The sequence below is a fragment of the Drosophila santomea genome, chromosome 2L, assembly GCF_016746245.2.
Source record: "Drosophila santomea strain STO CAGO 1482 chromosome 2L, Prin_Dsan_1.1, whole genome shotgun sequence".
NCBI classification, from domain to species: Eukaryota; Metazoa; Arthropoda; class Insecta; order Diptera; family Drosophilidae; genus Drosophila; species Drosophila santomea.
In genome coordinates, this window is record NC_053016.2 from 6,300,720 (window position 1) to 6,324,895 (window position 24,176).

Below are 24,176 nucleotides of genomic sequence, written 5' to 3' on the forward strand. Positions count from 1 at the left end.
ACAATGTAAACATGTTTCGGGATTGAGTTTCAGTTTAATGGCCCCAACGATCCTCAACTGGGGCAGCTCAAGTGGGCAACTCCCCCATAATAATTAATGGATCAACTAATGAACTGAAGACAATACGTAATTACACATAAATGTAATCATAGAGAGCGACTCTTGGGCATTAAATTTATTCGTAAAAATTACAATGCAGTTTTGTAGGATATTGCAATTTATTGCATATATCACGCAAAAATCGTTTAATGCATACAAGCCAGAAAACTAGTAACTAGTTTTTGTGCAAATTATTAGTCACATATTCAATTGTGCTCATTTCAGGACATATTTTTTAGGTTGAGTTTTATAAATTTTGCTTATCATAACTAAAATTTTGTAAACCACATTTCGGAATAAAAATATATTTGCATTACCTATCATATAATAATGACCATATTTCAGATATTTTTAGATTACCTTTTCATAAGTTTTTTTTTAGTCATAGGAAGTGGAAGTTACGAGATCTCAAAGCTCACTACCACGTTTTCCATTTCCACTCACTTCCGCAATTATTCGCCGGCGATCTGGCAACACTGTCAATGTTTACGCAAATTTTGCACGTGGGCGTCTCGGCTTACTCACGCGTCAAATCAAAAGCAACACAAACGAAGACAAAATGCCGCTGCTGCGCCGTCGCGTTTCTCCCAAGAGCAACAACTAGTCAACAGCTGAGAACAAAACAACAACCGACTTACCATGGAAAATTTAACCACTTTTCTGGTCAAAACCCATTTTCTGAAAGTCGAAATATTACAATAATATTACATCTACGCATTCATAATCTATCAATCTTTAGTGCTGCATACTAGAAATTAAAATAGATGGCGCCACAACATAGAAATCAGCTAATTTGATAATTTCTTAACATTAAAAAGGGATTAAAAGTGAGTCCAGCAGAGTCCATCAATTAAATGTAGCTTATTTAATTCTTGTTTAAATAATACAAAACACACATACTAAATATCTCTATCCGTTCTGGAGTTCAACATTTTTGCCAGAAAAAGTGGTCAAATTTCCCATAGTGCGACTGTGGAAAGGCAACAACAAGTTGTCGCTGCCTCAGTCGACGCTGCGCGTCGATCACTCCCTTTGCATTTTCAAATTTTCAGTTTCAGTTCGCGTTGGAACGTTGAACAAGACGGTGCGTGTCCTTGGTGCTTCGATAAGAGATCGGTGTGATCAGTGATTAGTGGCGACGATAAATCTGTAACATAGATCGAATTATCGCGAGAATATTTAAGTTTTCTAATGCTTTCTAAGTGAGCTTTTAAAATAGAATCGCGGCTTACAAAGTTTTCGACCATATTTTAAAATCCGATCGATCCTCAAGCAGCATCCTCCGCATCCTCCGCATCCAAGGTGTCCAAGATCGCGTCGCGTTCGCCTTAATAGCATAAAAGTGTTTTAATTTTTATTGGCACGAACGGGCGAGTCAGTTGCGGAGCAGTTGCCGTTGCTGGAGGATCGGCATTGGCGGCGTCGCGTGTTCGCCTCCTCGATCCCATAAAATCGTCTCCACGAAATCTTCGCGTGTGTCCCCATTCCAAATCCAGCTTTTCTACCTGCCGTATTTCGAAAAGGGTTTAAATGGTCTAATGCATCCGTTTCGTTATCGATTCTTTTAGTGTGAAGATACCCTTGCGACTTCGACTTGTTTGATCTTTCGCTCAGCAAAAGTACAACATAATAAAAGTGTCTGTGCGGGCGGCAGTCCAGGAAAAATCCGGAGGAAAAGTGTGGCAATACTCGTAAAAATAACTCAGGTCGTTTCCATTCTAAATTGCGCGTTGACAGCCGCAAGTGGCGCAAACAAGCCGGCAAAAGAACAAGGAGCTGTCACTCCCGTCCCGCCAAGTGAATCACTTGGATCACATCCACATCCGCAGTGGGGGCACCCACGAGCTCTTGAGCACGAGCAGCGTCCTTGACCACGAGGTGAGTGTGAAGGTGGGCCAGACCTCCGTGCTGCAATAGGTGTGCTATGTGCTTCGTGTGGCCAAAATCTGGGCTACGCCGCTCACTCGGAAAATGAATGCGCAAAGTGGCCAGGTGCGAAGTGCATTCCGTATTCAAGTGCGTGGAAGTACTAGAGCATATTAAGTTGTTCTTAAAGCAATAGTGTGGTTAATGATGCACATCTTTTTACATTTACAAGTATTCCTATATGAAATAGTTTTCATTTTACAAGAGGATCCAAAATAATAATGGGCGAATGGCAACTTTGAGATAAACGATATGTGACTTTAGATTTTAGAATAATTTAGAAAGGTATTATCATATATTATATAAAAGTTTATTTTTCGTTTTCTATCTTAACAGACTCAAGAATAAAAAATCACATCTTCTTGCTACACCCACAGAAATGTAACTCTTTTTCATTCGACTTTATTGCATGATAATCACCAACTTGTTGATAGGCCAATTTATGAATATTCTTTATGAGCGCCCCACAAGATTTCTATTCATTTCACCGCCATTTTATATCTGATGATAAATCATGCTAATTGTTGTTGTAATTCAAATACTATCGATACATATTAATTAGCCACACCCAAGTCAACCGCAATCTCGCAGCTAAATCGGCCTGTGGCATCCTCAGCATTCGAGCGACATTAATCTATGGGGGATCTTGAGATCTTATCTGCATTGGCGCCATAAATACCGCAGCCGAGTCATAATTTATTAATTACCGAACTTTCCACACGTATTTAAGCGAGCAGATTGAGGTTTATGCCTTTGAGAGAACTATAATTATGTGATCATATAAGGTCGGAGCACAGAATATTTTCCCCACCAAATATGAATGGTTGTTTGCAACGGCAGCCAGCCACCGATTGTTAATGATGTTGACCAAATGAAGCTGGGCACATTCCCCAACAACGGTTAAAATACTTAATTTTATTTAGCTCGATTTCCCAATCACTTTGCCGCTTCTACTGGACTTCAAACTGCTCTGCTACTCTATTCCAAGCGATTCAATTAAAAGACGCCCACTGCAAAGATTCCCATAACAATTTATAACTGCCTGCTTGAAAGACATTTCAGACTTGCGGTTATTTTATTATTTGAATATATTATTCAAAGGCAGTGGCGTTGTGACCCGAAGGGGGTATTAATCTTGAAGATGTAGTAACCACTATTTGGCAGATACTTTAATATATATGAGATCGTTGTGGAGTATCTATACAATAGATACTTTCCCTTCAATAGAGTGGTCAAATGAGATCGATGAGTTCCGTTTTGCAATGAGATGTGACAAGAAATCTGTGAATAGTTATTCAAATATGGTGTTTGCTGTTTTCTTCTTCTCTGTCCAAACATTGACACCCCTTGGCGCCCCACACAGATGACTCTTCAGACATGGTAATATCTTTCTGGCCATATATGGAGCTCGAGTTTGACATTATTAAAACATAAATAATATTGCCATTGTTGGTATTGGAATTTCCGCTTGGCAGCGAGTTATGAGTTCATAAACAAATGCAAATTAAGTGGAAAATTGTTGCACCAGCAAATTAGCGCATCGTCAGTGGAAAGTCATTTGGACACCAATATCCGACCTTTTGCGGCGAATCAGGCTAACAAATTTTAATGCATTGTATTGACTTCAGCTCGAATTTGCAATTCAAATGGATATCAGTCACAAAAGCAGCTATGGCTATTTGTGTTGGCCGTTTGGACTGGGGGGCATCAAAACCATTTCAAGTCGAATGGAGACGCGACTTCGTCTTAATGGTTCATCAACATAAGTTAATGGGTTTTCGGTTTTGGCCTAATGACAGATTAAACACATTCTCAAACGATTTGACAAGATCGCCAACTTTTGTTGGCGCCGAGATGTATACTTTATCCTGGCATAAAAAGTAGCATTTATAGCGAAGATCACGCATATTATTTTCGTTAGATATTTGGCGAAGATATGCTAATTTTGTAAAGACAACTGATAGCAAGGTGCGGTTCAACAAATATCTGGTAGAAAACATTTAATTATATAGCCGCTGTATAAATTTAATTGATGGCAATATAATACGATTTGAGACAGTATCTGGCTGCTGGCTATATTTATCTAAAAGAGTATTCATCATACATGTTTAGCTCATCCCATGAATATACTTCATAAGCGTAAGATGGAAGATAACAGAGGTTTTAATATCAGCATTCTTACCAGTCTTTAAATTTTGATTTATGCTTTTTTACACCTACAATTTCAATCATTTTTATGTACTCTGCTGTTGCGATTAAGCAACTTGGCAGGTGGCAATTACCATACCAGAAATCTCAATCACCCGACTTATAATTGACAGACCTTTCAATATTTTGAAATAGGACTCCATACAACACCTGAAAAGCCACATTTCCAGCTGTCAACTACTGCATTTTTGTCGAATATAAATAGTCAAAAATTGAATGAGAAAACTCCGACAAAAAGACCGGGCCGAAATTCAAATCGTTACAAATACAGAAATCAATAAAATGGGGACGTCAAGTGCCTTCCGCGACTATTGAATGCGACTTTGACTCCAATCCTAATCTTGACACTTTGAAAACAACGATCGAAAAAATGTTTGGACTGCGCCGGAAGTTATACAAAGTCTATTATGATGAAACCAATTTATCAGACTGCTTGAAATCGATTCAGTTCACCGTGGACTCGCTCGCTATTCGGTTGCTTCCAATTATAGGGTGCCTGCAACAAATTAAACAAAGCCCGAAGAAAGTTAGCTGCAAATGAAAATCCGCCGAAGAATTCCCCTAAGTGGCTTACCAGCGCTCTTTCTACCGATTTTTCACTCTCGAACTGCGTAGGCGCCGGCATAGATTTTTTCCATGTCAAACCGGCGACTGACAGCAGGTTTGCCAGTTTGCCAGCCGCTTGGAGCTGGAGCCCCAACTCGCACTGAAGTTTTTGGCTGAGCATTTAAGCGCGGCTGATTTGATTTCAGTGACACGACGCCCGCGGCGGCAGCGAAACTTGTCCTGCCCACACGCGACTGCGCAGAAGCGCGGTTTTAACCGCCGCGTCGCGCATGCGCAGTAGCCTCGCGAGCGTTTTTCCCTCCGCTTCAGTTTTTGCGCCGTTTTAAACGCCCCGGGGGGACGTGGACACCACCGGCCGCGGTTGCATGCTGGCGCGATCGGAAAAAGAGTCAAAATATTTGAATTTCTAATGCTGCACGAGGGCCGACTTAATAGTGTATCATTAAATCATTTAAAAGTTACCGAGCCTTGCTACTTATTTAATATCAACTACAAGCAAATAGTTCAATATTTACAAAACTAATTTTTATTATCTCATATGTACTTCAAATACGGTCAGAAGTAGTTTATGTCGACTTTGTTAAATATTAAGAAGTAAAAAGAAAACAGTTCAGCCACCAGGTTATTTCTTAGGAACTATCACACTTTTAATTTAAAATACTTATTTCCATTATTTTTAATATTCTTAGACATGGAACACTTAGTTGTTTCAATCCCCTGACTAACCAGTACAATATCCACAATGGCGGTTTTCCATTTAGCATTAACAGTCATTTAGGCGAACCATAATATTATTGTAGGACCTAAGCTCCTACAGTAGAAGTATAGGACTAGAAGCTATAAAAATATTTACCTTATCAAAGTGGCACTTGGATAAATGCATCTCACATCCCTTGTCTGTGTAGAACAAACCCATTGATCGACCCTCGCTGCCAACTGGCTACCCAGGGTTCTGGTTTCCCTTTCGCCGGTTTCTCTGGCCTGCCATTTAATCTGATGAAATGACTTTTCCGATAAGCATCAAATTTCCTTTGATGATCGACCAGAAACGCCTTTGTCACTGCAATGACGGTGACGCCAAACTTGTTCAATCGGCTTGGATCAATGAGGGGTCCAACCCGGCCAGTGGGTGAAGATGAAGATTCAGATCCAGATACAGATTCAGATACCATACCACTGCCACATCGCATCCAACCCTTTTCAGTTGTGGTTTTGGTTGCCGATTGATCGCCTTGCGGCTTCCGTGTGCATTTGCCTTTGCTTAATTAAATGTCAATCAATGTACTCTTCGCTTTATGGAGACGGACTTTGATTCTGATTTGTCCGCTTTAGTAAGTAGATGTGGCGTCGTCTTCACGATACTGACAATGTTGACGATGCTGCTGTTGATTCTTTGGCGTCTCCATGGCGGGATTTTGTTTTTGGGGCCTCAACTTGATGACTGCGTGGGTGCTGGACAAAGATTCGTATATGTATGCCCAGTCTAGGCATGATCTATACCAAACCGATGGCATTAAAAAGTATTTAATAAATTTCAGGCCTGAGGATTATGTGTTTAGGTGTACATTCGAAGGTGTTTCCACTTCTGGTTTCGGTTTTTCTTTATGTTCGTGGCGGATTACTCGGTTGACATTTGGTGGGAAATGTTCTGGTAGCCGGCCGGCGGCCAACTTAACTGGGTATTAATAAACGTTTCAATGAACACTTGGCACAGATCTTGGGCATTATGCTTGGGTTAAGTTCTTGATAACCTTTCAGGGAATTTGAAATGGCTGAATAACTTGGACGACTTAAGCCTTTAGAACTTATGGGGAATCTCTTTCTTATAAGACTGAAATCAATTGAAACGTTGGTTACATTTCTGGACTTTTATGTCTAATCTAGCGTAGATAAATTGAATTTTCAATTGAAAATAGATTTATTTACTGTCTTCATTGATTTAGATTCCACTGCTAGATGATTGAAAGCGAAGTGGGCTTTTTGAAATGGGCTTTTTGAAATGGTAAGAGTGTTTAGAATTCACTCAACTTTGCTTGTAGAACTTCACGTTTTATATTGGTCTTATGCTGTTTATTGATTTTACATCCTTATGGCGCCCACTACAAAGCAAGCTGCTCATTTTAATCGGCATACTAAAGCACTCTCATATCACATCTGTCGGATGGAAAATAAAAACCCTAAAATACAGTCGAAGAATATGTGATCTGCCACCGTTTTCTCCAGTTTTATTACGTGGGGAGGTAGAGACCCAAGCTCCGGTAATTGCGATTACACCCATAAACGGAACAGATCCTACAGCCCGTCCACTTGTGACTCAGTGACATTGTAGCCAAGAGAACGAGAAGTCAACAACAGCAATATCCACTGCCACTATAAATCCATAACTGTCAGTCAACATTTTGGACCAGTATCGGAGAAGTTGTCGTCGTGTCTTGTATGGCCAGAACGCCATTTGGTTTTGGCCCGGCTCTGACTGTGAATCCCAATGTGGCTGCTTGGAGCATCGGCGACCGTTACCACATTCCTGGGACACCTCAGAGCCAAAGCCAACAACATCTCGGCCACATTTCTTGTGTTTATTTAAGCATGATAGTTGTGTAATGGCTGGGAGGTTGAGTTGGAGTTGGAATTGGAATTGAAGTTGAAGTTGGAGAATGAGGATGAGCTCGGGGCAGAACGGACTGTAAGTCTCTATCAATTGGATTTGTGTGTTATGCAGTTTATAGCACTTCCTGACATTTGTGGCTGCTCAAGTGATGAGCTAAAGGCCTAATTGCAATTGATTATTTTGGGCATGGAGGATAGATCCTTAACCTATTTTCGGGTTTGTTTTACGACTACTGATTGTTTTACGCCAATCAGTGGGTACTTATTTCTGTTTTCACCACAACACAGATTTCAATAGATCCTATTTCATTTCACTGATCGTTAAAAGGCTGATCACCCAAGCAGGTTGAATTGTAGCTCTCTTTTTAAAGATTTATGTGAATCATGAAAGAAGTTTTCAAAGTGAATTACAAGTATGTATATAAGAAGTAGTTTTACGTAATATTAGTTACGATACTTTGAGATTCATGTTTTACTTATGTAATGGCTACTATGCCCTACCTCGCGGCCTTCCAAGAAAAAGTTTCAATTATCTAAAATTCATCACCTTCGCATTGGGCTCCAATCAACATTTCCACGGAACTTCCGCTGAAGAAGCACCTGAAAACACATCCAGGCGAAAACAAATCTGGGCACACACATTAAATAAACATTTATTTAAGTTAAAAGAGGCATGCAAGAAAGAATGATTGCAAATATCCAACATAAATCTCGGGCAGCTCAAGAAATCCACAATGGGTAGAAGGGGAAGTTACAACAAGAAATATAAAACTTAAGCTCCGAAATGCTTTATGATGATGACGCCCACAGATGGCCAAAGAGATGAAAGATATAGGGGGAGATCTCTACAAATATATAGCTATACAGCTATAACTAGGTGATACCCGACCAAGTACTTCCGGCAAACTGGGGAGTGAACAATGTGAAGGGCCAGAGGCTTGTTGAGAATCCCAAAAATGCTGCAAAATATTTACCAATCGCTATACTTCTGTACCGGTTAATACTTTTCTCGCTAAACAATTTCATTTGAATTTTATTTATTATTTGATGCGATTTTATTTTATGCTCCACGCCACGCAATGCGTTTTATTTTTAAACGCAAATAAACAACCACCGGCTGAGGACCGAGATCCCATTTTCTTCGCTTTATCGTTTCTTTCTTTATATTTATATTTCAGTGGACGGCAAGATTTTGGAGTGAGCACCCCGTACCCCCCAGTCCATCACTCCCTTCCCCCTGTCCAAGATCACAGAAGACACCAGCAACAACAACAACGAACACGATGAATTGGACGCGCGTGCTGCTAATCGGGTTGACCGCCTTGGCGCTGACATTTGTGGAGGTTGCATCACTCTCACTCGATCCAGGTAAGTGCAGCGATCCACCTTCCTCGCATTCCAGTGAACTCTTTCCCCAGCTGCACTGGCAGAAAAGAAAAGAAAAGAAAAGGCTGTACTAGCAGTGCAGCTAAAGAATTCGCGTGGTGTAGGAACAGTACTTTAGAAGAACTCAAACGACATCAATAGATAACTTGACAGTTTAGGTAAATCGAACTTAGATTAGTCTAATACACTTTAAAATACTGAGGTAGTTCTATTCATTAACATTTTTAGCTTTTTACTGAAATGGACCAATTTATTTTTACTGATTTCATACTGATCAGTGTATGCACATAAATGGCTTTACGGTTTTTTTAGCTAGCAAAACGACTGACTGCAACGCCAATGTTTGCTGATATCCGCCCGAAAGCCATACTTTTGGTTAACAACTTGGCGATTTATGTAAATCTTGTACTCAAATCCCAATGCAAACGTCGCCAGCTGACAGCCCACCGGGTCACTAGTTTTTGAGTTGGCGACCTCCCTGCTCCGTAGATGGTTACGATCACGAGCCATTGATCGCGCGGCTGGAAATCGCGACTTTTATGCCCGTGTCCCGTGTCCCTTGTCCCGGGGCCATGTCCATGTCCATGTCCATGCCCAAGTCCACATCCATGTCGTGAAGGTCATCTGGCATGAGCCTGTCAAAAGTCGGCCGTTGCAGGCATGACAAATAACCGCACAAATGCGTGAAATTCTGTATATAGAGTCGTCTTGATGGATTCTTTGACCCACAGTTGTTCACCTAAACGGATTGTGCAAATAGCGCTCGTGTTTTTATTTGGGTTAACACGGTCCGCGGTATTAAAGGCAGTCTCCCCGGGTGACCAAAATAAATAGTTCCATGTTCCGTATCCGAGGTGTTGTAATCTGTGGCGGGCGAAATAGCCGATGGCCTATGTTTGTGGGCAAACAGCGCAAGTGGCTAAGACTGGGTTTACTTGAAGAGATTAGCAAACATGACCCAATGATGGTTTTGGGCACCTTAAGGCATTATCTCTGTTTATTCTCAGCTGTTTATTTGGTAATCAATCTGTGTGGTTACGGTAGAACGGAAGTTGTTCTTAACAGTATCGAAACTGATCGATCAATACCAAACGAGATAGGGCACGAAAATCGAAAGGGAATATAGAATTTTATGTATTTTATTTTTATCTTAAAAGATTACCCATTTATTTTAATTTGGTTCCATTTCAGTTGCTTCTGCTGAACTGGAGCAGTTTATACGCAAAGGAGATGTGGTCATATCAACGCGACACATACGGTAATTGATATCTCGTAACTCTAAGGATTGTGACTATATATTGCTTCCATCGATTAGACCTCGTCGAAAGTTGCACATATCCATAGAGGCACTCTTTATGATCGACTTTCCCATGCTGAAGCACAAGATGTCCTTCTTCCTGGACCGCAAACAGCAGCGTGTGACGCTGGACATCAGTGCGAACGGAGCCACCGAGTCGCGTAACTTCGAGATACCCAACATCAACGAGACGAGCACCATCCGATCCCTGGCGCTGCAGTTCTCCAAGAATCGCATAACGCTCTATGTGGACTGCAAGGCGAGCACGCATCACGACATCGACATGAACCTGGCCAAGCTGTACACCCAGATGGACGATCCGGTGATCAAGCTGGTGAGTAGATGGTGCTTGCTCTCAAGTGGTATTGAGGATTAGTGAACCATTTCGTTGACAGTTCCGTGAGCGCAAGTATCCCCTTCACTTCGATGGGGACATGGAGCACTCCCTGCAGCGGGCCAGTTGCCAGAAGGGCAGCCATCGTCGTGGCAATCGTCGCATGCTGCGCAACAAGATCACCGAGCGTGGTGAGTTATACCCGCGAATCTTTGCCTCCCTACGACCCACTTACATCGGCATATACTATACCAATCTTTGCAGAGAAGAACAAGAAGCGCGATGTGCGCGGCTGGTATGAGCCAACGATCGCCCGGGAAGGAGTCGTGGATCACAGACACCAGGAGGTGCCAACGGATGTGGAGCGTGGCGACATTCCCGTTCTGAATGGCGATTGCGAAGGTAGGTGCCCAGCAGCAGTAAGAGCACCAGTTCACCACCACCTCATCCACCCAACTCCTCCGTAGTCGGTTATCAACTGTCAGTCGGTAGTCTCGAGGCAGTCAACGAATCTTGGCCCAAAGGCGTGGCCCCTCTCCAAAACGAGGAGGGCTTCCTACGGCCCCGAGGGTTGGGCTGGTGCTAGATTAGAGTGGAGGCTCGTTTTGATGAAATTGTTTGGCCTTTGTCAGTTGGCGTTTATGTCACTCGAGGAACATAATTCAATTAGGCGAACGTAGTGGAGCAACCTGAAATGGGGTTTGTGTGTGGGCTGGGGAACCGATTCGGGGGATTTTTGCATCGAGTGGGCTTGGGATTTCAATGGCATGTGCAAGTGAATGAACGAGGCCTTGAAAACCAGTAGAGGCATTCTCAAATTGCGATCTTTTCGCATAGTTTTAAGCACTTACCAAAGATAGCTATTTGTGTTATTTGATTCTGCACAACTCTGAAATAACCAACAATCTTAAGTTATTTTTATTTATTTCATTGAATGAGAAGAGGAAACGGAGCTGTCAAAATTATGGAACTGACATTGATGGATAGCGTTTAAGAAGGATTCCCTATATGGCAGAAAGCATTTGGGATGCTAAACCAATACGCAAATAGTTTAGTTCTTTGAATGCAAAAAGGTTTCTCTACAAAACATATACAAAGTCCGAGGGCTTATAGCCTTGTGATACCATTACGATCTTCATTAGGCCGCCAAGTTGTAAACCAACTTGCTTAACTCGCTAATGCCTTATAAATCTGGCAAGCAATTAATAACGATCCGAGCACTATCTATGCCTGGGTAATATAGCCATAGGTACCCTCATCGGTGTCACTGTCTTGGCCAATAAGTCGCCGCTAAGTGATCGCGGCAAAAGGGTAACATCGCCAGTGGATGGAGGGCTACGAGGCGCCCACAGTGCACACTCACTAATGAACGCCGCGATATGACAAAGCCGCGCATAAGCTGTGCACTCGATTCCAACAGTGCCTGGTGTCGAGTCGGCATAATTATTATTTATCTGGCTCAGAGCAAAGACACCAAATTGGTAGCCAGCTCCGATCTGTACCCACACAAGCTACACAGAGAAAAATTCAGTTGTGCACTTGCAAAAATGTATAGGTATTTGAATAGAAAAATCCGATCTGTACAGCTATATGTTTCCTTATAAATGACGACTTTTATTTTATGGTGGTTTATGGTGGGAGCCGCCCTTTTTTCGAGTGTACTTGACATGAGTACGGGGCGGCATATAAATCGCAATGGCAAAGCCAACGAAAACGGCGAATCGTAATGAATGAATTACGTGGCCACGCCGCCAACGAACCAGATGGAAGCGAAGGTTGCCAAATGTAACCAAAACGAGATCGAGATTGCTGGGGCGAGGACCCCAGATGGAGGAGCAGTGGAGCTGGGACGGAGGGGCAGCCGATCCGACTTGGAACGGATGCGTTTGGGCGTTGAGGCGGCGGCGTTTTCAATGTTGACAAAACTTACTCAGGCACTCAGCCATTCAGTCAGGCAAACCGACAAAGTCAGACAGATGTGCCCATAGAACGGACCACTAAGCTGGACTAGTTTAGTGGTTGCCATGTGTCGTACATGGTGTTGTACAATCCAAAAGGCCTAGAGATGACAGATCTATAAGCGATATGTTGCAATTTGCGGACTGTGCCAGGATTACCATAAGAAGTGGAAATCCGTAGAGCAGTTTTACAAGTTATTAAACAATCCTGATATAACACAACCTGTTGATTATAAGTTTCTTAAGATGGGATATTCAAAAATATGGTTTATTTTCATCAGTTCCGTTGAGGCACGATGACCCATATCCGGTCGCGAATTCTAGCCAAGATTAGTCACATGCAAAATAATCAACCCACACACAAAATTAGCATATATTTAGAAGCTGAGTTACATGCCATTTCCTCCAGTTGATCAGTTAATCACACTGACTCATCCCTAGTGAGTGGAGGGATCGGGATTAGGTGATCGGTTCTGTTGTCCCAGTGCATTAGGCTGCACTAAAACGCCAGCTGTTCGAAATCCTGCATCCATTGGAGCGACTAAGCGGATTAGGCTGCAATCAGAGGCTGAAGTGGAAGTGGAGTGCGAAATGAGTGCATCGGTTAGACCTTAATCTTGTCAGCCGCCTGAACGCTTCCCACACACACATTCGCCGACTTTTGCCAGGGTGTGTGGAGGGTGTTGCTGAATTATTGTTGCTTTATTTAAAATCCCCACCGAAACCGAGATCCCGCGAGCCCAAGATCCCGACTTACATGTCCCAACTGTAACGCTTCTCTCGCTGCTCTGCCCATTGTTCCCAAACAGACGCCCTCGCACGCTCGCTCAGCGATTTACTGGCCCTGGTGAAGCTGCTCCGCGAAGACGTCGCCCACCAGCGCCAGGAGATTGCCTACCTGCGTATGCTCCTGGAGAACTGTGCCGGCTGCAAGAATCCCCTCACCACCGACAACCAACTGCGCATCGAGCCCGACTGCCGTTCCACGAATCCCTGTTATCCTGGTAAGTGCGTTTACCCAAAAAGTTTACAATAATTAGGTTAAACACACAGCACTTGTAACTTATTATCTTGGAAACATAAATATGGTTAAAAGATAAAGTAAAGCTATTGGAACTTAAAGCTTATGCCGATCAACTGTGTGTTTTGCAGGAGTGGAGTGCCTGGACTCGGCGGCCGGGCCCAGATGTGGCCACTGTCCCCTTGGCTTCATTGGCGATGGCAAGAGCTGCAAGCCGGGCGTTACCTGCGCCCACCACATCTGCTATCCGTAAGTACCTCCTGCATCCTTGTACACCTTATATACACCCATATACATATATATATACATATAATCCTGTGCGTGTGTTGTTCGTGCGCTTGTGCGAGGAAAAATTAACGCGGCTTGTGGAGTTTTTAATGGCGTCAAGGGCGTGGCCATCGCATCCATGTTAATTGTATTTGTCATGCTGCGACTGCGAGGGCTTAAAAAGCACCGCCATCCGAGAGGCTTATCCCTGTCTGTCCTGACTTTCCTGACTGTGCAATTATTTGCATTTGGCCTTAATGGCAATTTGATGTTGTTTATGGTTTGATGATCTAGTCAAACAGCAACGCAGCGCCTCCTTGACAAGCTCCACAGCAAAGCCATCCATATGCATATCTCAATCTGTGATTGATAAGCACGTGATGGCCATTGGGAAGAAGACACATTTAGGCCTTTGTGCCCTGTGTGAATTCTACGAATAAATGGGAGCAAGGCGACCATGGACATAAGCTGGTTACCCAGAACAGAGTAAGTGGATTGGGCTTAATGGCCGTGAGTCATGTGAGGCATGGTGGAACCTGTTCTCTCACCTCTGCGCATCTGATAAGCTTCGTAGATCGCAGATATGTCAATTTGAATGCGAAGACTTCCTAATCCCCACTTACACTGCAAGATTTTCCATTTCTTACGCATTATCGCATCTAAATAATCTAGTCGCGGTGAGTTAGATATTCAAATGGACTCCAAGAAACGGATTTATCTAACGAAAGATCTCTTTGATCTCTTTAAGATCACTAATGGGGTCAGGTCAGCGATTCAAAGATTCCAAATAGAAATTTTTCGATTCATAACTGAGGCAAGGAGACTCTGATCCACCCACAGCCCATATGAAGATGTTATTTTGAGACCGGAAGAGTTTGTCACAATGGGAACTCCATAAAGTGGTAAATATTGTTCTGGCGCTGCCAAAATAATTATGCAAAAGACCCACAGCTCAACTGGGAATCCTAATAAAAACATTATATCGCACGGGCTCCCCACCTGCATCACTTGACCGACGACCACCACTAGTCATAAATATGTTAAACAAAACTATAACAAGTTATGCGATGTAACGGAGCTGGAAATGGAGAAGAATATTTGGTAGATATTGTTGAACAAAATGCAACAAAACCATTGGCACTACGGCACCCAGTGCTGTGGGGTCTGGACCACAAATGGCACTTGAGGCAGCCGCATAAATTAGTTAAGTGTGCGCCGGTGTATAAAGAACCCGCACCCAGTTGCTCGGTATAACCCCGACTCGATTCTGAGGACTGACTGACTTCATTGTGTCAAGACACTTAAAGTGATTTCTGTTCTGTTGTTATTGTTGTTATTCTTTCCCTGGCCACGGACCACGGACCCCCGGGAAATGCGAGAAGTCCACTGCTACACTGGCCACGCGCATAGGAGCCTCAGAACGTAGGCCATAAATTTGAGTAAATTATTGGAAAGGGCTCCCAATGAGCGGGCTAGGAACCGAACCGGGTGTTGTAGGTGTCTTCGAATCGCTTCGGTTTGTTTACTCCACCCGGGTTGCGCGGGCAAGGTGCGCCCCTGGCTGACCGTATTTTAATTTGCATAAAATTGCCTTAAATGTTGTCACGACGCCGCCGACTCGTTACTGTCATCTTTCATTATCGATGAAATGTGGCCAGTGTGTGTGTGGTAGGCCCAACACCGATGGCCAAAACCGAACGCCATTCCCATCATTCTAAGTTAGTGCCCAACGAATGTCATCTGAATCTGGTCAACGCTTTGTTTATTTTCACTTTGATTCGGAGCCCCATTGAATGAGGGGCCTCTTTGAAATACCATCGATTCTATTAAAAGGCCGTAAAACTTGTGCTAATGACATGCACACCTGTTGATCCTTTGTTGTGGCAGCTATCGTGTGTGTGTGTGTTTTTTTATGGCGGCATTATATAGGTCCCAATCTCAGTCCCAATATCCCTGTCCCTGCGTGGATGTTCTTCTTGAGTTGGGTTACATAATAAAAAAGGTCATAAGAGGTTAGGTTTGTAAACTCCTGGTAGCGCTCTACATTGATTGAAAATAATTCCATTTGTTCGAGGAGCTTTTCGCAATTAATAGCTAATATACAGAACTTTATGTTCAAAATAGATTTTTATTAGCATGGAATATGATTCTTCATATTTAGGTTTGGAGTAATCTTTGGAGTAACATCTTAAATGGCATATTCTTTTGCATATCGTATTTACTTTGGTGGCCCATTTGTTCGCATCTCCTTGTGCCCATTTCGTTTTCGCCCAGCACTTTCCATTTCCCAAAGTACAAAATTACCAATCCCAGGTGGTGCTGACCACCTGAAAAGCCAATCATAGCTTGGCCCCAGGCCGATGACAGAAAAGTTTTTACTGCGCACACTTTTGTTGTTCGATTTAAATTATGCATTTGACGAAACAATCAGCAGTGCAATCAAGCTGCGGTCCACAAGCCAGGGAGATAATATTACCATCTAGAGATCGGAGATACCGATTTGGAGTGTGATTCCTGGGCCGCTGGCAGCTGCAACATGTGTACGAGCATGTTGGATAATTCCCGCGACAGAATTTCGTTCGATTGGGGAAACTTTCCCACAGAATCTCGGTTTTCCACACCCCTCCACTCTCCCTCTCTCTCTGCTGGGTTAGCAACCATCCAACAATCCAACAATCCAACAATCCAACTAGCAAGAAATCGTTTACGGGCAGAGGTAAAAGCAGGAAAAGCTGCGAGTGGAAGCCGCGGCTAGCTGGTTCACAGCTCGAGAAACATCAAAGTTCGGTGGAACGCATATCTCAGTGTGAATCAAGTTCGCCTACGCATCGGGAAAAAGTGGATCCATTGATTCCAAGTCGTCGTGGCTGGGTGTATTCGTTTTTGTTGTTACTCTCTGCCTCTGCCACTGCCTGGGTTGCCGTGGCTGTTGACTTGGCGGCCGAGGCAGCTTTTGACTGCTTGAATTCAAATTAATAGTCGACTGGCAGCGATTCCCAGTCGGACTTCGTTTATGCCTGTGAAATATCATGATCGAGATACTTCAGTCGACCATCACTATGTTTACAACTATTTCACTTATATAATAACTTTTAAACGAAAAAACAAAATCAGTATTTTTTGAAGATCGGAATAATGATTTCTGAAATCATCACAAATGTTATATAAACTATATCCATTTTTATTTCTATGATGAACTTCAGTCTTTCTAAGCAAAAATTGGAAGCTTGGTGCTTACTAATATGTATGTTAAAAAGTTCGAAAAAGTAGGATTTTAAGTAAATTAAAATCTAGTACTAACGATATACTTTAATGCACAGTAATAACTTACTTTCATTAATGGCTTTAAATTGGGTTCCTAACTTTACTGAACTCGTAAAATAACTTGAATTTCAAGTATCCTGATATACTTTTATACAGGCTATTACCTTAATACGTTAATACGGATTTTATGCACATCCCACGCGAACATCCCAGTTTGCGAAATCGCAACGCCGCATAAACATTTTACGACGCCGGTTGTCTTGGCAATGCGCAGGCGCAGCAATGAAAACAAAAACAAGCCTGGGCCAAGCCAAGTCGAGATCAGGCCCGAGCCAAAGAGCTGAAAAGCTGCAGCCGGAGTCGGAGTTGGAGCTGGATATGAAGCTGGAGATGGAGATGGAGCTGGAGCTGGAGCCCCAGCCCCAGTCTCAACCTCGCAGATAAGTGGCCTGTGGCAAAATAAACGCCGCTTTATGGCAGTTAGCTGCAGTTTGTCCAGAGCGTGCGCCACATTCGAGGATTGGGGGATGGAGTGTGTACGTGGTATTGAAGATTGGTGGCACTGCTCGGATGCACTTCTTCACCAGAAGGGGCGCTCTCCTTGGAGTGGCAGCCAAGTGTTTCTTGGCTCTTTTGTTGTTAGAGCATTTGCATGGCATGCGCTACCATTAGAAGCCATTTGGCTGAGGTTAATGGCTGAGCGGTTGCCTGAGCCCTAAGATCCGTATGGACCGTAATAGACCATTAAACGGGCCAAGGGGATATCTAAACTATGTGATTGGCAAACTCCAACTAAGTCACTAAGTACAGTAATATTGAATACTCTAATCGTACGAGTATATACTGTAAGCCCTGATGATTCAAACCGTTCTTGCTAACCCATCCCAGTGCAATGTGGCTAAAAGCCTTTGCATGCTTCAGAGCCATGTTCACACATTACTCAGGCCCTGCTCCTTCACTGGGACCTGCCCTCTATACCTTCTATGGCTCCTTGGGCCGGTGTTTGAACTGGACTCGAACTCGGCTCAGACCAGCAAATTGGAATTATGAATTATGAATGCGTGGTTAATAAAAAGAACGTCCAGAAAGAACGGCAGTCAAGACGAGGCAAGTCTGGCTCTGGGTTTGGGTTTGGGTTTGGGTTTGGGTTTGGGTCCGTCATGCCAACCGGTGGACAGAGGCGGCTGAAATGCTAATGCGTTCCTCGTTGCGCTTGACTGGATATTTTCCCAGCACTCAAACGATGCCGCAGTGCCGCGGACCCAGACAATATGGTCGAATGAACTGAAACAAAGCAGAAAAGCGCGAAGTGGCGATCAGGAGAGGGAGGCTGGCCCAGAAGATTGGAGCGGAGGCATCTGGGAACGCAGCCGGAAAGCGAAAACCCCCACGCAGCAACCTGGATGGGGATGGGGATCTCCTCTTAGACCGCCTGCCACTTAAGTACTTAACACTCTTTGCTAATTGCGCCCAGCCAGTTAGAGGCAATCCCCGAAATGCTTCCACTCGAGAACCCCAAACTGACGCACACTCCGCGGATCGGGACAAGTGTGTTGTTGCCCACCTTGGACATGGCGAAGTCGAGGGCATCCAAGCTGATGGAGCTCATCAACAGACAGAGCCAAGAAATAACAAAAGCAATACTTCAAGTTTTTGCGACTAGCCTATGTTGTTTTAATACTCTGCCAAAAGCGAGCGTAGCGAACACAATGTGCGGTTCAAAATTAATGTTTTATTTAAAAAATATACAACAAATTGGTAGCATCACAGCAAATACTTTTTGGTCTCTGCAAAACTTAGTTCAGTCTACTTTAAACCCTTTGCATTGAAGGGTATTAATTGTGCATCACTTTAAACCCTTTTGCGTGTGCTAGATCATTATTACTGCTTTCCCCAGAGGCCAAATGCAAGTTGGGTAGCTAGGGCCAGGTCTTCCAAGTCTATAACTCGAACTGGAGACTTCCGGCAGGCCAAAAAGCACTGTGTGCTTAGCCATAAAATATTTGAAACTATGGCTTCTGGGTCACTTGGGCACGGTAGTTGTGGCCGATGGGTGATGGGTGATCTTCCTGGGAAATTGGACTGCCAAGAGTTATGTCCTGACAAAGTGGGATGCAAAATGAGAATGGATGCGGATGAAGACGGAACATTGGCCGATGGGCCAATAACTGTAACCCCCAACCCGGGGCGAACTAATGACCATGTCATGATATGTAAATATTTTGCAGAGCCATAAGCAATCCCACACTCGAGCATAAATAAGGAAAACGGTCGGTGAAATTTACATGCATGCAATGGCAGTTGGATGTTTTGTGTTTTGGCCATGGGCCATTGGACCATTGGACCATTGGACATTGGCCATCCACGCCGCAGCCTACACACACAACCTGAATGCCCCCATCCTTAACTTATTTGTGTTTCGCTGGCCTTTAATAAGATTTTCTTGTAATTGTAATTTGTTTTCTTTTCGGGATCCGTTGCCGTTGCCGTTGCCTTCCTGCGGGTGAACCATCCGCAAATCCACCTGAGGAGTCACATGTCTTGTCGCTTGTCGAAGAAGTGCGCTTTGTCGGTGCTTTTGTGACCCTCGCATCCTCGGCGGGGCAACCTTTTCTCTCACTTTTCCCAGCTCAGTGGCTTTTGTGTAGCCGTTTCCACAACACCAAAACATCATTAATAAATATGCCTTTGTATGCTCGACTGTGTCCAACATTAACAGTCTTTTGTTGCTGTTTGTTCCTGCCTGTCGGTATTAATAATAATAAACAATGCGCCCCCCGAATAGCACACACACAACACACTGAACCCATTCCACACGATACCATCCCATCCCGTCCCATCCCCATTCCAATCCATTCCATTTCATCCTCCTGCTCGATCGCATTAACAACAACAATCTGTGTCTCCCTTTGCAGAGGCGTTCAGTGTCACGATACCGTGAATGGAGCCCAGTGTGACTCCTGTCCAGCCGGCTACGAAGGTGATGGACGCACATGTTCGCTGCGTAATCCTTGCCTGGACACGCCGTGCCCCTCAGGTAAGTCGCAGCCACTCAATTGGAATGGTCTGCACCCATGATTGCCCCCTCCTGGTCACCCCGTCCTAACTCCTAAATGGAGTTTTGTCTTTTTGGGGATTTTGTTGATTTTATGGCTAATTTGCGTTTGTCGTGCCATCAGCTCCGTTGCGAGTGGGTTGATTGGTAAACATGGGCACCCAGAACACATATCGAGGTTCTTAACAAAACGGAAAGGGTAAATGCTTGAGTTCTTAAACTGTTTGGTTTCCATTTTAGGGTGTAGTAAACAAGAACATTCGACATGATCTTTTGGGGGCCACAACTTTAGTAAATGGATACTTTAAATACACACTTGAAGAGTAACACCTTAAATTAATCCTTTCTTGCTGATAAAGATACACTTAGATACACTTTTTTTCTACATTCAGTCGCTAAAGAACTCATGTGCCCTAGCCATTTGAACGTAGCGCACTCAATTCACACGATTATTTGATTTATTAATGCCCACTTCGCTTTAATTCGGCCTCTGAGGACCTGCCGACCCTTCTGATTGAATAAAAAACCCTCGAAAATTATATAGTACCTGGTGTAATTACGGGCTTCTCGCGAATGTGTGAAACAAGAGGGTTAATCAGAGCTCAGAGCTCAGAGATGCACTACGATCCAACGAGTTTTGGGCGTGCTGGAATGTTGGGGCCATATAAGATAAGTTGTCTAATTGATTTGCGGCAAGAGTACAAAGAACTGGAGCCAGATTTCAGTAGGTGGACGCACTTAAATGGCCAAGTCGAATGGGACACATCACACATTACCTACCACCACCTACTTACTAATCAACAATTCTCATTTGTATCAGGCAACATTCTAGTGCCCTCGCATAATGTGCAACACTATCAGAGGCAGAGCCAGTACACCTCCCGAAAATACTCGGTCGTAACGAACTAATCCGCGGAGGAAGGGACTATCGCAACGTTTTGGCTGAGCTATGAGCTATGATACACAACTAAATTACAAGTACAGAGCGTAGAAAGTGCACATATTGAATTACTTACTACTTTATAAAATAGTCATAAGTTGTAAGCTCTACGATTGGCGAACAGCGGAATTCATAGTATTAGCAATTCATTTGAAAGCAAACGCAGCTCCAACGAAAAAATGATGAGATAATATCCTTGAAAAGTTATTTGTAGCATAGAAAACTTAATATGTACGTCCCAATCAAATGCCCAGAAAGTGGAGTCTATAAACGTGTAACAAAATTTGCTTGCCCCGCCTGAAATCTCCCAATTTATTGTAATAAACTATGAATAATATTAATACAAAATGTACGCTGTAATTTTTGGTATTTAATAAATAAACTCCATCATTGGCCACAAATTTTTTTATTTGCCCATCGAAATCATCCCACCAAATCCAAATGCCTTTCTATCGCATCATGTTTATACACTATCATTTTCTGGTCATATGCATTCAGAGGTCAACGGTGAGTGGCATTTGTACACGGAATATCACGTAGATCATGGTTATGATTCAGCCGAAAAAATGTTTTTAATATAACTTATTTAAAAGAAAGTTATATCATTTCTGAGTATTATTTGGGAACAACCTAGATTTTCTTTTTATAAATGAAGTAGAAGAGTTCTGGAAAACTGAAGCTTAAACACAATTGGGAAAATGTTTTCTTTGATCAAAATGGCTTAAAAATTGCTCATACATATTTGAATAAACATTCGGCAGCTTCGTGAATAACTCATTTGATTCCTCCATTCGTTTTAATGCAATCCAATCATCTTACGTTATTTTTGCCATTACTTTCCAACTTAACGAAGGCGCCCAGTGTCTCCGGGTTGGCTACCCGCCCTACTTTCACTGCATCTCGTGTCCAATGGGCCACGAAGTGAACGGTACCAGCTGCCAGGATATGAATGAGTGCCTGCTCTACGATCCTTGCGACGAGCTCACGACCTGCACCAATCTTAGTCCTGGCTTCCAGTGCAGCCCGTGTCCCGTTGGCTTCGATGGCATCCACGCCCATGGATACTTCGCCGACTACTACTCCGTGGATTATCGCAGGCAGACGTGCCTGGACGTCGATGAGTGCCGAACTGGGTTCTTCCGTTGCCCGGAGCATTCCACTTGCATAAACGAGATTGTGAGTATGATGCACATCCAATAAAATGGTTAAAGGATAATACAAATCTGCTTCAGGGTTCCTACAGGTGCCAGTGCCACGAAGGATATGTAACGAACGGCACCTACAGCTGCCTGGACAGATCCTCGGTGTCCATGTGCCCAGATGGTAGCGTTTGTGACCGCAATGCCGTGTGCCTGCGGATGGATAACGTGCGCCACAAGTGCCACTGCAATGTGGGATGGGCGGGCAACGGATTGATCTGCGGCAGGGACACCGACGTGGATGGATGGCCGGATCAGGCAATCGGTTGTCCAGAGCTGCACTGCCAGCGGGACAATTGTCCGAGGTTGCCCAACTCGGGCCAGGAGGACGCCGATCTGGATGGATATGGCGATGGGTGTGACGACGACGCCGACGGTGACAATGTCCAGAACAGCCAGGACAACTGCTGGCTCGCCTACAACACCGAGCAGCTGGACTCGGATGGGGACAAAGTGGGCGATGTGTGTGACAACTGCGTGCTCAAGTACAATCCCAGGCAGCTGGATACGGACGAGGATGGACTGGGGGACGAGTGCGATGGGGATATCGACAACGACTCCATACCAAACGAGTTGGACAACTGCCCGCTGCTGCCGAATCCTAATCAGTCGGATGTGGACAACGACGGTGTGGGCGATGGCTGCGACAACTGTCCAAATCTCCCTAATCCCGACCAGAAGGATCGCGACATGGACTTTGTGGGCGATGCCTGTCACAGGGACATCGACGGGGATGACGATGGAGTTCCAAACTCACTGGACAACTGCCCAATGGTCAGCAACTCGAACCAGCTTGATACTGACGGCGATGGAACGGGCGACGAGTGCGATGATGACATGGACGGCGACGGCATACCCAACTACAAGGACAACTGTCCGCTGGCCAAGAACCCCAAGCAGGAGGACTACAATCGCAATGGCAAGGGTGACTCTTGCGAGGATGACGAAGACGTGGATGGGGTGCCAAATGCCATGGACAACTGTCCGAACAACTCGATGATTCATCACACGGACTTCCGCACTCTCCAAACCATTCCCCTGGATCCCAAGGGTCTATCCCAAGCGGATCCCAACTGGGTGGTGCACGCAAATGGCACCGAGATTGTCCAGACGCTCAACTCGGATCCGGGTCTAGCAGTGGGCAAAGACGCCTTCGGAGGCGTCGACTTCGACGGCACCTTCTACATCAACGATGACACGGACGACGACTACGCCGGCTTTGTGTTCAGCTACCAGAGCAGCTACAAGTACTACGTGGTTCAGTGGAAGAAGGGCACCCAAACCTACTGGGAGCCACGACCATTCACCGCCTCCGCGGCGCCGGGCATCCAGATCAAGTTGGTCAACAGCACCGAGGGTCCGGGGCCAATGATGAGGAACAGCCTGTGGCACGAGGGAAACACCGACGGTGAGGCCAGGCTGCTGTGGAAGGATCCAAAGAACATTGCCTGGAAGGAAAGGACCTCCTACCGCTGGTCCCTGGTGCATCGACCGGCCATCGGCCTCATCCGCCTGCAGTGAGTGATGGCACCATGACACAGGGTTGTTCCCATGTCTTCAATCTCCTTTTTTGCCAACAGAATGCACGAGGGCAACCGCCTGATCTTCGACTCGGGCAACGTGTTCGACTCCACGTTGAAGGGCGGTCGACTGGGCGTGTTCTGCTTTTCGCAGAGGATGATTATATGGTCCAACCTGCAGTACAAGTGCAATAGTAAGAGAGTCGCAGCAAACGGGGTCCTTCAACTCAACTAAACCTCTTTCTATACTTTTCCATGCAGATCGTGTGAAGCCCCTGATCTACAATGATCTGTCCGACTATCTCAAGACGAAGGTGGAGTTGCAGGACTGAAGGGAAACCCACAACCCCACAGCCATAAAGCCTTTTCTGCCATCAATTTTAACCAAATTACGTATTAATGCTACCACTTAGTTAATAAATGAGTTGCCAACCCAGTTGGCCATTGGAGTCGCGTTTTCCAACACAAAAATCAGCCAAATCAAGTTGGCCCTGCCCCAAATGAAACCAGGAGACGTCGTCTGTCAGC

General features: G+C 44.3%; 1 protein-coding gene across 5 annotated transcripts; it reads left to right on the top strand.

The window, feature by feature from the left end:
• The first annotated feature begins 1,145 nt into the window (after nucleotides 1-1,145).
• Nucleotides 1,146-24,097, top strand: LOC120452294 (cartilage oligomeric matrix protein). 5 transcript variants are annotated; one of them, XM_039636441.1, is made up of 14 exons: nucleotides 1,146-1,183; nucleotides 1,668-1,977; nucleotides 8,586-8,775; nucleotides 9,985-10,051; nucleotides 10,109-10,424; nucleotides 10,486-10,615; nucleotides 10,689-10,826; nucleotides 13,192-13,386; nucleotides 13,535-13,652; nucleotides 19,850-19,971; nucleotides 21,783-22,105; nucleotides 22,162-23,645; nucleotides 23,709-23,842; nucleotides 23,910-24,097. In XM_039636441.1, exons 3-14 carry the CDS (start codon nucleotides 8,691-8,693, stop codon nucleotides 23,978-23,980), a joined length of 3,183 nt encoding a protein of 1,060 aa, XP_039492375.1. In that variant the 5' UTR covers nucleotides 1,146-1,183; nucleotides 1,668-1,977; nucleotides 8,586-8,690; the 3' UTR covers nucleotides 23,981-24,097. The 5 variants fall into 5 exon arrangements, with proteins under 5 accessions (XP_039492375.1, XP_039492367.1, XP_039492384.1 ...); XM_039636433.1 differs by having other exon boundaries at nucleotides 1,170-1,301; XM_039636450.1 differs by having other exon boundaries at nucleotides 1,170-1,248.
• The last annotated feature ends 79 nt before the right edge of the window (nucleotides 24,098-24,176 follow it).